We start from the raw sequence: 15,000 nt of genomic DNA, 5'->3' as shown, positions 1-15,000 counted from the left end.
GTCTCACAAACCTGTCTCACAAACCCGTCTCACAAACCCGTCTCACAAACCCGTCTCACAAACCTGTCTCACAAACCTGTCTCACAAACCTGTCTCACAAACCTGTCTCACAAACCTGTCTCACAAACCTGTGAACATCCTCAGTTACAGTTACACACATGTTACAGTCGCACACCAACGCAATAACATCGTGAGTAACAAGGAAAGATACAATCCTGAGTGAATGAAAACCATCAACACAACTGGTGACACTGGCACGACTCAACACAATGACAATAATAATAACAACACTTATTTGTGTCTTGTGATTGGATGGTTACAGGTTTGATCTTCTTCACGTCCCGACAGCATCGATAAATAAAGTCTGAACAAACATCTGTGGAATCAACACTGTGCAAAGATATTAAATAATAATTCTTTCTTCTCTTTTAACTTTTTTTCAGGGATGTTTTCTGAAACCACTTCTCGAGGAGGAGGAGTTAATAACTCAGTTAATAACTCAGTTAATAACTCAGTTAATAACTCAGTTAATTACTCAGTTAATAACTCAGTTAATAACTCAGTTAATAACTCAGTTAATAACTCAGTTAATAACTCAGTTAATTACTCAGTTAATAACTCAGTTAATTACTCAGTTAATAACTCAGTTAATAACTCAGTTAATAACTCAGTTAATAACTCAGTTAATAACTCAGTTAATAACTCAGTTAATTACTCAGTTAATAACTCAGTTAATAACTCAGTTAATAACTCAGTTAATAACTCAGTTAATAACTCAGTTAATAACTCAGTTATTACATGTTGGTCTCGAGCCTTCAGGTGATGTTGGACTCAGTGTTTTCAGTTTCTCTGCAGCAGGAGTTCAGAGAGTGAGAGTTCAATCCTCAAGCATCACCCCCCCCCGCTGCTCTGGGTCTGGTCCCCCTCTTCATCACCCCCCCCCCCCCGCTGCCTCCTCTTCATCATTCCCCCCCGACACAAAGACAAACTCTCACATCCTCTGTGTCAGTGGATCGATAAAGATTCACCAGATAAATGAAATGTCTGATTCCAGCAGCTGAGAAACAAAGAAGCAGTTTCCAGAGCCGACACGTCGATGAGGAGCGGACGCCACCGACCAGGACGCCACCGACCAGGACGCCACCGACCAGGACGCCACCGACCAGGACGCCACCGACCAGGACGCCACCGACCCGGACGCCACCGACCAGGACGCCACCGACCAGGACGCCACCGACCCGGACGCCACCGACCCGGACGCCACCGACCCGACCGTCCTCTCAGCCGGGACCTGTGGATGGATGAAGCTTCTCCTCGCACTAGAACTTCATCCAACATATCAAGTAAAGTCTCTACATTTATAAAACATACTTTAATAAACCTGCAGGAAACTGAAGCCTTTTGTTTCTCTCTTTCGTGGATTTCTGTTTCCTTCGACCTCTGACCCTGTGTTTCCATGAGGCACTTCTTGTGTGTTTGCCAAGCTGAAGATGAGGATGATGAAGTCCGACGTGTGGAGAGCAGCTGGTAGGAGGCGTGTCCAACTCTCCACCAATCAGATTACACTTTGCATCGAATGGTTTCCCCCGGTGCTGCGGCTGCAGGAGTCAGGATGTGTCCGCGGACCTCCGGAGGGGGGGGGGGCCTGACTCAGCCGCCCTGCTCACAGCGCCACTTCCTGTCTATTGCCATTGGCTGCTAGGGCAGTGGGCGTGTTCTTCTTGATGGAGGTGAGGCGGATGTGGGAGGTGCTGTGCAGGTAGCTGGCCTGGCGTTCAGGGCGTGGAGCTCGCCCACATCGCAGCTGACTGAGGAGGGAGGAGAACGAGCAGATGGAGGTTAAAGGTCATCAATGATATTGTTCTTGTAACTTTGAAACATGCTCATGATATAATTAATAATTACTATGACCTCAGAAATTTGTTTTCAGAAACACCAGAATGACTCAAGGAGATATTCAACAGAATATAAGGAACTCTTTAATGAGTGGACAGTTTGTGTTTTGATTTGGGCTCAAAATAAAATACTCTTTTAATACTTCATTCACTGATCTTAGTCTTGAAATAAAGTTTGTGTGTTTGTGTTTGTCTGGATCGTGATCGCACACAGTCAAACTCTGACGTGCTTCTAACTCTCTGGTGACGTGTGTTTGTCGTGTTGGTCACGTGACGTGTGTTGGTCACGTGTGTTGGTCACGTGTGTTGGTCACGTGATGTGTGTTGGTCGTGTTGCTCACGTGACGTGTTTTGGTCGTGTTGGTCACGTGACGTGTGTTGGTCACGTGATGTGTGTTGGTCCCGTGACGTGTGTTGGTCGTGTTGGTCACGTGACGTGTGTTGGTCACGTGACGTGTGTTGGTCACGTGACGTGTGTTGGTCACGTGACGTGTGTTGGTCACATGATGCCTTGTCAGGAGGCCACGCCCCCAGCTGGTTCTCCACCGACCTGTTGAAGTGGCGGCGGAAGCTCTCGCTCAGCAGGTAGAGGGCGAACGGGTTGACGCAGGACGAGGAGAAGCTGAGGACTCGGGCCAGCAGCGTGATGACCAGGTGGCCGAGGGACAGGTCCACCTGGTGGTAGTTGAAGGAGCGGTACATGTAGAGCACGTGGTTGGGGAACCAGCACACGGCGAACAGGCCCACGAACACCAGCACGATCTTAGACAGACGCTTCCTGGTCTCCATCTGGAGGGGAAGGAAGAGATCATCAGCAGCTGCTGGATTTATGAATCAAAAGCTGTGAATCACCGAGGCTCATCTCTCAAAAACAACATGAGTTATAGAAATATTATAAAGCTCAGTATTTCTACAACCTGTGGATCTATGACACGTTCACTGTCCTCCAAAAAGAACATAATTTACAAGATCAGATTTAATATTTTTTGTGTATTTCTGAGTCAAATATGAAATGATGAACACTAGTTCAAATGCACCAAGTGAACGTGGGTCAAACATTATATCGTCGGAGGTGAAGAAGCTGCTTCCTCTTCCTCTTCCTCTTCTTCTACTGTTTAATTCTGTCTCTACTTCCTGTGATTGCTCCAAACTCTCCAACAAAGTGTTTTCACTGCAAACCAACAGAACCTGGTTCAGTTGGATCCAGATCCAGAACTCCTCTCCTGCTCTGAGGAACCGTTCACACCTGATGTTCAGACCGAACTGAAGAGTCTGAAGCTCTGAATCCAACCAGGTGTGAACGAGTCCTGAATCCACAGTTTTCAGTTTTAAATCATCAGATGCTTCCATCAGCTCAGAACTGTACAACACAATTTGTTTGTTTCCTGATTGGAGGGAGAAGCGTTTCCATGACGATGGCGTTAATGATTCTCTAAGTGATTCCCTGGTCTCGTGTGTCCTTGCTTCGACCTCGTGAGATACTCAGCTCATCAGAGACGTTTCACAAAGGTCAGCTCGCTCCACACAAACACAACATTCAAATGTGGAGAGTGTTTTTCAAAGTGCTTCTCTGTGTTCTGAAGGTCGAACACATCAGACCTTCTGAACTCGTGATGTTTCCAGAGACAAGTTACTCCGATAGGAATATAACTACATGTTTAGTTTTAAACTTGTACATAAAAGAGGATCATGGCAACGAGGAAGCTGATAGAAGCAGCAGGTGTTCTAGGAAACAACTCGTCATCTTTCTGATTTGTCTTCAGCCCTTTGAGAGGAAAACATTTTTATTTTATTTTACATCACAACAAAATGATGGGAGGAGGAGATGTTACGAGTTTTCTTACTGCTGGAAATATCAAATTCAAACAAGGAGAAAAACATAATCAAGTCCCTTCAGTTCAGTTTCAACGTCAGATTTGATTCCAGGTTTGACTGAAGAGTCGTTAATCTGCAGCAGAGGTGATGCTTCTCTAATCAAACCTCTGTGGATGGAGCCCGATGTCGGATCACATCCCAGTTTCAGTGAAAAGTGAATCGACTGCTCGTCCATCTGCAGAAGTTAATTATATTTGCTTTGACTAATTAGATTCTGCTCGGAGAGAAAGAGACGACGCTCGAAAGCTTCTCGCCTCCGAAACACGAGGAAGCAGCTGATCTCCGAGCTGCAGGCGGCTGCTCTGATTGGTCGGGCTGAGTTCAACTCCTGTGGAACAGTGATTATGGGAATCTGTGTAACAAGTTTATCTGTGCTTGCACACACACACACACACACACACACACACACACACACACACACACACACACACACACACACACACACACACACACACCTGCAGCTGCATCCATCTTGTCTTCAGATCACTAATAGTTTCTCCTCAGCCTCCATTAGAGACATGTGTTCTCCTGTCGGCTTCACACACTCACACAGACCCACACAGACGCACACAGACCCACACAGCCTCACACAGACTCACACAGACTCACACAGGCTCACACAGACTCACACAGACGCACACAGACGCACACAGACTCACAGAGACTCACACAGACTCACACAGACTCACACAGACGCACACAGACTCACACAGACGCACACAGACTCACACAGACTCACACAGACTCACACAGACTCACACAGACTCACACAGACGCACACAGACGCACACAGACTCACAGAGACTCACACAGACTCACACAGACTCACACAGACGCACACAGACTCACACAGACGCACACAGACTCACACAGACTCACACAGACTCACACAGGCTCACACAGGCTCACACAGACACACACAGACTCACACAGACTCACACAGACTCACACAGACTCACACAGACGCACACAGATTCACACAGACTCACACAGGCTCACACAGACTCACACAGACGCACACAGACTCACACAGACTCACACAGACTCACAGAGACTCACAAAGACTCACACAGACTCACACAGCCTCACACAGACTCACACAGACTCACACAGACTCACACAGGCTCACACAGACTCACACAGACTCACACAGACTCACAGAGACTCACACAGACTCACACAGGCTCACACAGGCTCACACAGATTCACACAGACTCACACAGACTCACACAGACTCACACAGACTCACACAGATTCACACAGACTCACACAGACTCACACAGACTCACACAGACGCACACAGACTCACACAGGCTCACACAGGCTCACACAGGCTCACACAGACTCACACAGACCCACACAGACGCACACAGACTCACACAGCCTCACACAGACTCACACAGACTCACACAGACTCACACAGGCTCACACAGGCTCACACAGATTCACACAGACTCACACAGACTCACAGAGACTCACACAGACTCACACAGACTCACACAGACGCACACAGACTCACACAGACGCACACAGACTCACACAGACTCACACAGACTCACACAGACGCACACAGACGCACACAGACTCACAGAGACTCACACAGACTCACACAGACTCACACAGACGCACACAGACTCACACAGACGCACACAGACTCACACAGACTCACACAGACTCACACAGGCTCACACAGGCTCACACAGACACACACAGACTCACACAGACTCACACAGACTCACACAGACTCACACAGACGCACACAGATTCACACAGACTCACACAGGCTCACACAGACTCACACAGACGCACACAGACTCACACAGACTCACACAGACTCACAGAGACTCACAAAGACTCACACAGACTCACACAGCCTCACACAGACTCACACAGACTCACACAGACTCACACAGGCTCACACAGACTCACACAGACTCACACAGACTCACAGAGACTCACACAGACTCACACAGGCTCACACAGGCTCACACAGGCTCACACAGACTCACACAGACCCACACAGACGCACACAGACTCACACAGCCTCACACAGACCCACACAGACGCACACAGACTCACACAGCCTCACACAGGCTCACACAGGCTCACACAGATGCACACAGATTCACACAGACTCACACAGGCTCACACAGACTCACACAGACGCACACAGACTCACACAGACTCACACAGACTCACAGAGACTCACAAAGACTCACACAGACTCACACAGCCTCACACAGACTCACACAGACTCACACAGACTCACACAGACTCACACAGACGCACACAGACTCACACAGACTCACACAGACTCACACAGACTCACACAGACGCACACAGGCTCACACAGACTCACACAGACTCACACAGACCCACACAGACGCACACAGACTCACACAGCCTCACACAGGCTCACACAGGCTCACACAGACTCACTTAGGCTCACACAGACTCACACAGACTCACACAGACTCACTTAGGCTCACACAGACTCACACAGACTCACACAGACTCACTTAGGTTCACACAGACGCACACAGACTCACACAGACTCACTTAGGCTCACACAGACTCACACAGACTCACACAGACGCACACAGACGCACACAGACTCACACAGACTCAGACAGACTCACTTAGGCTCACACAGACTCACACAGACGCACACAGACTCACACAGACTCACACAGACTCACAGAGACTCACAAAGACTCACACAGACTCACACAGCCTCACACAGACTCACACAGACTCACACAGTCTCACACAGACTCACACAGACTCACACAGAGTCACACAGACTCACACAGACTCACACAGACTCACACAGACTCACACAGACTCACAGAGAGTCACACAGACTCACACAGACTCACACAGACTCACACAGACCCACACAGACTCACACAGACTCACACAGACTCACACAGACTCACAGAGAGTCACACAGATTCACACAGACTCACACAGGCTCACACAGACTCACACGACTGAGTGTTCGTGTGAACGAGAACCGAAGGTGCCTCAGCTCGGACAGAACAGTCTATAGTGTCCTGCTGCTGTGGTACACACACACACACTTACAGACACACACACGTACACACACACTCACTGACACACACACACAGTCCGGTTTATTTCTGTAAACTCTGCGAGTTGCTCGAGGGCTTTTCTTCTGTTGAGGTTTCATGAATAAATATGAACTCATTGTTTTCTGTGTATGAGGAGGGAGAGCAGGGAGTCTGAGTGCTGCTGACGCTGCGACAAATGTTTTTCTATTTTAATTGTGTCTTTTGTCGCATGTGTCACTGTTGCTGCTGTTGTTGTTTTGTGCTGATGTTGAGTGTTGAAGTAGCACAACACAATGTCTCCACGGAGGCTGAGAGATTCACACAGAACGTTCAGGTTCCACACATCGCTCCAACACGTGTTAATGAGTGATGACACGTTATTACATCTGGGGAGAAATTATTTTTCTCATAACAGACAATTAATTTAAAGCTGTTTTTCTGAACTTGAACAGCTGCAGCCGTCTGTTTCTGAGTAAAGACTCCAAATTGATTCTCAGTTTCCTCGGGGGGTGGGGGTGGGGGGGTGGGACATGCAGCCGAGGACACTCAGCGTCTCTGAAGTCTCTCACAGCAAAGTGTTCAATGAAGTGAGGAGATTTCTCTTTGTCTCTGGTGAGAAGTGACTCATCGCTCTCTCCATCTAAAACTGGGGGTGTGATGTTTTCCTGTAAGAACTACCCAAAATAACAGACACCATCTTTAAGAAACATGTACTGCAGCCGGCCACCAGGGGGCCATGGAAACACTTTGGCCTCAGTTTTGGAAGCTGACAGGTTGTCCATCTATATTTACAGAGTCTAACATCAGACCTGCCGCTAACGCTCTTTTAATTCCGCCCCTCGCCCTGACCTCCTCTCGTCTGAAGCGATCACTCATCAGAGCGACAGGCGACCCCCCCCCGTCGGAGGTCGGGGGTGTGAAAAGCTTCTCGTCCGAGGCGATTTGCTTTTAACTAAACTTCAGACCGTTCAAGGTCAGAGATCCCAGGAGACGCCTCCTCTGGCTGTGGAGAGACTGGATGTCTTCATGCTCACACACTTTACTCAGTTCAGACAAAACTCAAAGTTCCCCGGCTCAGATTTCTGCTTCGAGCCGACGGAACACGATGAGTCAGCGACTTCAACGCAGTTAAAAGCTCAAATCCTGAAAATCTGGACTCAAGTAAAGCAAAGTGCGACCTGTGTAATGAGCTGTTCACATCCCAGTGAGCAGAACTGGGTTCATCCGGTCATTCATCCTTCCACCCGGCGCTCACCTGTCTCTTGGTGTGTTCGCTGACCTCGCCCGGCATGTCGTGGGCGCTCTTCACCAGCGTGCGGGCGATGTGGAAGTAGTACACCGAGATGATGGTGAGAGGGATCAGGAAGTAAACCAGGAAGATCATCACGGAGTGGATCTTGGGATGCATCTGATTGGACAGCGGGTACGGAACGCAGTTCACAAAGGTGATGTTGGTTTGATCCCGCTGACCCTGAGAGGATCACAGAGGTCAAACGACTGGTTCATCCAGATTCACTTTGGTTCATGTCTGTCATAGCTACAAAGTGAATGCATCACTAATGATCTGGATTCACCCCCCCCCCCCTGTCTGTGCGTACAGTGAGTGTGTTAGCTCGTGTGCGTCGTGTCTCACCTGCATGGTGACGAGCTGGGAGAAGACGGCCTCCGGGACGGCGAGCAGGACGGACAGCAGCCAGATGCAAACGGCTTTCAGACACGTCCAGAAGACGGCACTGGACTTCTGGATGTCCATCGGGTTCACTATCGCCTTGTACCTGTCAGAGACACAGAGAGAGACAACAGTCAAACATCCAATAATAAGTCTCTTTGTCTCCTGGCAGCGATACACTCCCGCTCTGTGCTGATGGACGACTTGTCTCTGGGGACATGTGGTGGTTAAAGTCTCACGTGGCTCTGCAGGTATGAGCAGGACATGCTGTCATGACACAGGCAGAATGTTTGTCCCTGATAGAAAAACTAGGGGACATTTATGTCTTTTTAACACTAAACTCTGATAATGATCAATGCTATATTTGTCTTGAAGCTGGTGTAAATAAATAAGTATTTCAGATATTCATTCCAAGACAAACTGGTGCCTTTACAGTCTGTACAGTGGCATTAATGGGAAGTGCAGCCAGCTCCCATGATGCATTGCAGCGGTGACCTCCACCTCCGAGAGGACAGGAACAAGGAGCATCTTCATAAAACGTCTCAAAGTCAATATTCTGCAGCACAAACACTATCAGAGATATGGATTTGACTTTGAATCTGGTTGTGAATAATCAGATTAAATGAGACCAAGCTGCTGCTGCAGGTTCATAATGAAATAAGGAGAACAGTTATGAAACCCATTTTACACTCTGGACTCTCTGCTATGAAAATGTAAATCATTTACATAATTATATCAGTTTTCTTCTGACAGCATCAGTGGTTCTGGGCTTTTTGTTAGTTAATGAGAATGTGGCTGCAGAGGAAAACAATGGGAATTTGTTCATAATCAATTTTTATGTATAATCATGGAGCTGCATTTATAAATCCTCAGAGCAGAGCACGGCTCGTACTGACAGACGTGTTCATCTGAGCAGGACCAGGTTTTATAATCATAACTTCAACCATCACTGTCAACAAAATACAGAATCAAAATACAGAATCAAAATACAGAATCAAAATACAGAATCAAAATACAGAATCAAAATACAGATGGACGACTCACGTCCGAGTCGAAGCCTCGGTTGTAAAATTCATTCTTTATTGAAACTGAAGTGAACTGAACAACAAGGAGAGTCGGTGTGTGTCTGTTTGTGTGTTGGTGTGTGTTGGTGTGTGTTGGTGTGTGTCGGTGTGTGTGCTTTGAATACACACACTGACACACACATCTGTGCCATGTAGAAGCTGAAGAGCTTCTTGCTCTCAGTCTGCTTCACACCTGCTCTTTTCACACCTGCACCAGTTTATTCAATGGAAACTGAAACCTGCTGCTTCACATTCATTCACTCATCAGGACGAGCAGCGACGGGAGGAGAGGAGCAACAGAAATACCTTATTCAAGATAACTGCAGGCTCGCTACATACATATATATACAGTATATATATATATATATATATATATGTTTGATACCAGCAGGTTAATCAACATTACTTAACAAAACACAGAGAGAAACTAAAGTCACAGTCCCTGAAATTCAAACTGCATCAAACTCATTAATACCAGTTCTCTAAATATGTCTGATTAAGATCCATGAATTAATCTCTGAGAATTCAGCAACGATATTAAAAACGTTTTCATCTCAAAATGCTATAGAAAGAGATGAATAATCCTTCATGTGTCAGATTATAAAAACGTATTCTGTGACATCCTCAGATTTCCTGCTAATCTGTTCAGTAGTTATTGTTTAATCCTGATAAATATCAGAGTAAAACCTGTTACAGTACCAACTTTCTCTAACCTCACTTCGGGTTTTCTACTTTTGATTTGACTCTGTTGAGTTTCTCAGAAGAACGATGAGTCACTTCATCGATCGCTCCTCAGAGTCGATCACTTCTCTCCCATCTTTCCTCCTCATCTTCCTCGACTCCTCTTCATCATCTTTGATGTCCTCTGACCCCCCCTGGCCTTTCACAATAAGACATCCTATTAAACAATCGCTCTATCAAGAAACCAACATGGCGGCGGATGTTTCTCCCGTCTCAGATCTCCTGCGGTCACAGAGCGGAAAGAGAAATTGATTTGAATAACAAAGAGGATTCTTTCTTTCTCCTTCTAATCCTTTTATTAATATTCCGATTCTCCGTCACACAAACCTTTTCTTTCCTCTGTTGCCAGGACGATGTGACCTCTGACCCCTGGTTTGTAATGACGATTTTAGGCCTCGTTAGATATCTAGTTTAACATAGGTTGAGTGACAGAGACTTCTTTATAATCAATCAACTGATATCTACAGTCGTCTACACAGCTGTACATATCACTGATCTGGTGTTGGTAATGTGCTGCAATGATGATGAATTTAATTCATTTAAATGTTTTACGTGTATAAATAATTCATAGCATATATTATCCTATGATACTTTACATACGCGCAGCATTTAGGACTGTGGAGATCAAACAGATCCAGAACCTGTAAACCTGCTGTTGGTTCTGGAACTGGTGAGACCCCATGCTGTGTTGGTTCTGGACCTGGTGAGACCCCATGCTGTGTTTACAGTGTTGATTTAGCACCGGTATCAAACCTGAATGCTCCACGTTCACACAGGGGGGGGGGGGTTGCCGACCCCCTCTGGCCCCCAGCGGCAGCGGCCTGGTGTTCGTGGGTATCTGTGTGCATCATGTTGACAGGAAGTGATTAGAGCTCCAGTAGCAGCTCTCCAATCCTTCTGCTAATCGTGCATCAGCTCTTCTGCTCCTCAGGAGCTTTGGGCGAGTGGAGAGTCGTTCTGGGCTCGTTAGTGGCTTTTAGTGTCGTTAGGCCTCGTTAGGAACCATCAGGGTCCGGCACCGGGCCGGAGTGCTGCCCCGAGTCCTGAGGTCAGGAAATGAGTTTCCCGGTAACGAGCCGGTGATTCAGAGGAGCTGTTGGTAAACAACCGGCTGACGGAGCAGGAGGAGGAAGCCTGATGGAGCTCCTGTCCAACAGCGGAGCCAGGAGGTGAGACCCCGCCCCCTCTCTGGGGCCGTCCTCCCCTGAGAGGGGGCGGGGTCAGAGAAAACCCAATAATGACACGAGCTGACGACGAAGAGGAAAACTGTGACGTGATGAAGGACACGTGAGAGACCGGTGTGTCCTACAGTCAGTGAACGCATCGTTCAACCTGTTCAGATGATTGAGAAGAGACAGAGCCTCTAATCAGCCAGTCATCCATCCTTCATCCTTCATCCCTTCATCCCTTCATCCTTCATCCTTCATCCTTCATCCCTCCTTCCCTCCTTCCCTCCTTCCCTCCTTCCCTTCATCCTTCATCCCTCCTTCCCTTCATCCATTCATCCATCCTTCATCCTTCATCCACCTTCCCTCCTTCCCTCCTTCCCTTCTTCCCTCCTTCTATCCTTCCCTCCTTCCCTCCTTCCATTCATCCATTCATCCTTCATCCTTCGTCCTTCATCCTTCATCCTTCATCCTTCATCCCTTCATCCTTCAGCCTTCATCCTTCATCCTTCATCCTTCATCCTTCATCCTTCATCCCTTCATCCTCCTTCCATTCATCCTTCATCCTTCAGCCTTCAGCCTTCATCCTCCTTCCATTCATCCTTCATCCTTCATCCTTCATCCTCCTTTCCTCCTTCCCTTCATCCATTCATCCATCCTTCATCCTTCATCCTTCATCCACCTTCCCTCCTTCCCTTCTTCCCTCCTTCCCTCCTTCCCTCCTTCCCTCCTTCTATCCTTCCCTCCTTCCCTCCTTCCATTCATCCATTCAGCCTTCATCCTTCATCCTTCATCCTTCATCCTTCATCCTTCATCCTTCTTCCATTCATCCTTCAGCCTTCATCCTCCTTCCCTTCATCCTTCATCCTTCATCCTCCTTCCATTCATCCTTCATCCTTCATCCTCCTTCCCTTCATCCTTCATCCTTCATCGTTCATCCTTTCATCCTCCTTCCCTTCATCCAGTCATCCATCCTTCATCCTTCATCCTTCATCCTTCATCCTCCTTTCCTCCTTCCCTTCATCCATTCATCCATCCTTCATCCTTCATCCTTCATCCACCTTCCCTCCTTCCCTTCTTCCCTCCTTCCCTCCTTCCCTCCTTCCCTCCTTCTATCCTTCCCTCCTTCCCTCCTTCCATTCATCCATTCAGCCTTCATCCTTCATCCTTCATCCTTCATCCTTCATCCTTCATCCCTTCATCCTCCTTCCATTCATCCTTCAGCCTTCATCCTCCTTCCCTTCATCCTTCATCCTTCATCCTCCTTCCATTCATCCTTCATCCTTCATCCTCCTTCCCTTCATCCTTCATCCTTCATCGTTCATCCTTTCATCCTCCTTCCCTTCATCCTTTCATCCTTCATCCTTCATCCTCCTTCCATTCATCCTTCATCCTTCATCCCTTCATCCTTCAGCCTTCATCCTTCATCCTTTCATCCTTCATCCTTCAGCCTTCATCCTCCTTCCCTTCATCCTTCATCCTTCATCCTCCTTCCATTCATCCTTCATCCTTCATCGTTCATCCTTTCATCCTCCTTCCATTCATCCTTCATCCTTCATCCTTCATCCTTCATCCTTCATCCTTTCATCCTCCTTCCCTTCATCCTTTCATCCTTCATCATCCTTCCATTCATCCTTCATCCTTCATCCTTCATCCTTCATCCTTCATCCCTTCATCCTTCATCCTTCATCCCTTCATCCTTCATCCTTCATCCTTCATCCTTCATCCCTTCATCCTTCATCCTTCATCCTTCATCCCTTCATCCTTCAGCATTCATCCTTCATCCTTTCATCCTTCATCCTTCATCCTTCATCCTTCAGCCTTCATCCTCCTTCCCTTCATCCTTCAGCCTTCATCCTCCTTCCCTTCATCCTTCATCCTTCATCGTTCATCCTTTCATCCTCCTTCCCTTCATCCTTTCATCCTTCATCCTTCATCCTTCATCCTTCATCCTTCATCCTTCATCCTTCATCCGTTCATCCTTCATCCTTCATCCTTCATCCCTTCATCCTTCTTCCCTTCATCCCTTCATCCTTCATCCCTTCATCCTTCCACCTGCTACATGTATAAACTCCAGCTGCTGAATAAATGTTCGACTGTTTCTGTTCATCATCTTAAATGTCAAAGGTCAAACTCTGGATTTGAACCTGAAGATTTCTGCTGCTCCATGAATAACACAACGTGTACTGACCTTTACTCACACACACACACACACACACACACACACACACACACACACACACACACACACACACTCACACACCTACACACACACACACACACACACACACACACACACACACACACACACACTCACACACCTACACACACACACACCTACACACACACACCGACACACACAGTGTAGTTTTAGAAACTCAAACTGTCCCCTGAGGTCTGAGCTGTCTGACCTTCAATCAGCGTCTCAGTCTGAAAACACAACGTCCAATCACTGATGGTGTTTGTATACAGTCAGTGATTCTCTTTATATACAGTCAGTGATTCTCTTTATATACAGTCAGTGATTCTCTTTATATACAGTCAGTGATTCTCTTTATATACAGTCAGTGATGGTCTTTATATACAGTCAGTGATGGTCTTTATATACAGTCAGTGATGGTCTTTATATACAGTCAGTGATGGTCTTTATATACAGTCAGTGATGGTCTTTATATACAGTCAGTGATGGTCTTTATATACAGTCAGTGATGGTCTTTATATACAGTCAGTGATTCTCTGTATATACAGTCAGTGATTCTCTTTATATACAGTCAGTGATGGTCTTTATATACAGTCAGTGATTCTCTTTATATACAGTCAGTGATGGTCTTTATATACAGTCAGTGATGGTCTTTATATACAGTCAGTGATTCTCTGTATATACAGTCAGTGATTCTCTTTATATACAGTCAGTGATGGTCTTTATATACAGTCAGTGATTCTCTTTATATACAGTCAGTGATGGTCTTTATATACAGTCAGTGATTCTCTTTATATACAGTCAGTGATGGTCTTTATATACAGTCAGTGATGGTCTTTATATACAGTCAGTGATTCTCTTTATATACAGCCACTGATTCTCTTTATATACAGTCAGTGAATCTCTTTATATACAGCCACTGATTCTCTTTATATACAGTCAGTGATTCTCTTTATATACAGCCACTGATCATCTTTATATACAGCCACTGATTCTCTTTATATACAGTCAGTGATGGTGTTTGTATATAGTCAGTGATGGTGTTTGTATACAGTCAGTGATCATCTCTATATACAGTCACACCACGGGTTTATTGAACTTTTCACCTGTGGAGAAGATGACTGTTCTCTTCGTATAAAAGTCATATTGATCTATAACCTTATTGTCAGACACCTGCAGTCGTCTGCATGAACTTGACGGGGAGCTCACAACAGGCTGCAGATATACATTTATATATATATATATATGTATGTATATGTGCAGCCTGTTGGTCTGGTGCTTCCCTGAGGGAGATCTGACCGTCAGCTTCTCTTAAC

General features: G+C 46.5%; 1 protein-coding gene across 1 annotated transcript in view; it reads right to left on the bottom strand.

Moving 5' to 3' along the window:
- Positions 1–1,663: 1,663 nt before the first annotated feature.
- nmbr (neuromedin B receptor) overlaps positions 1,664–15,000 on the bottom strand; it is a 16,063-nt gene continuing 2,726 nt past the window's right edge. The window contains exons 2-5 of the mRNA XM_061091896.1: positions 8,478–8,619; positions 8,100–8,315; positions 2,446–2,684; positions 1,664–1,808 (exon numbers count right to left, since the gene is read on the bottom strand). Of these exons, the coding sequence (XP_060947879.1) occupies positions 1,664–1,808; positions 2,446–2,684; positions 8,100–8,315; positions 8,478–8,619 (742 nt within the window). The remainder of the gene's footprint in view (positions 1,809–2,445; positions 2,685–8,099; positions 8,316–8,477; positions 8,620–15,000) is intronic.

This window comes from Limanda limanda, chromosome 18 (assembly GCF_963576545.1).
Source record: "Limanda limanda chromosome 18, fLimLim1.1, whole genome shotgun sequence".
NCBI classification, from domain to species: Eukaryota; Metazoa; Chordata; class Actinopteri; order Pleuronectiformes; family Pleuronectidae; genus Limanda; species Limanda limanda.
The sequence above is the reverse complement of the archived record's forward strand: the minus strand, read 5'-3'. Positions and strand labels throughout refer to the sequence as shown.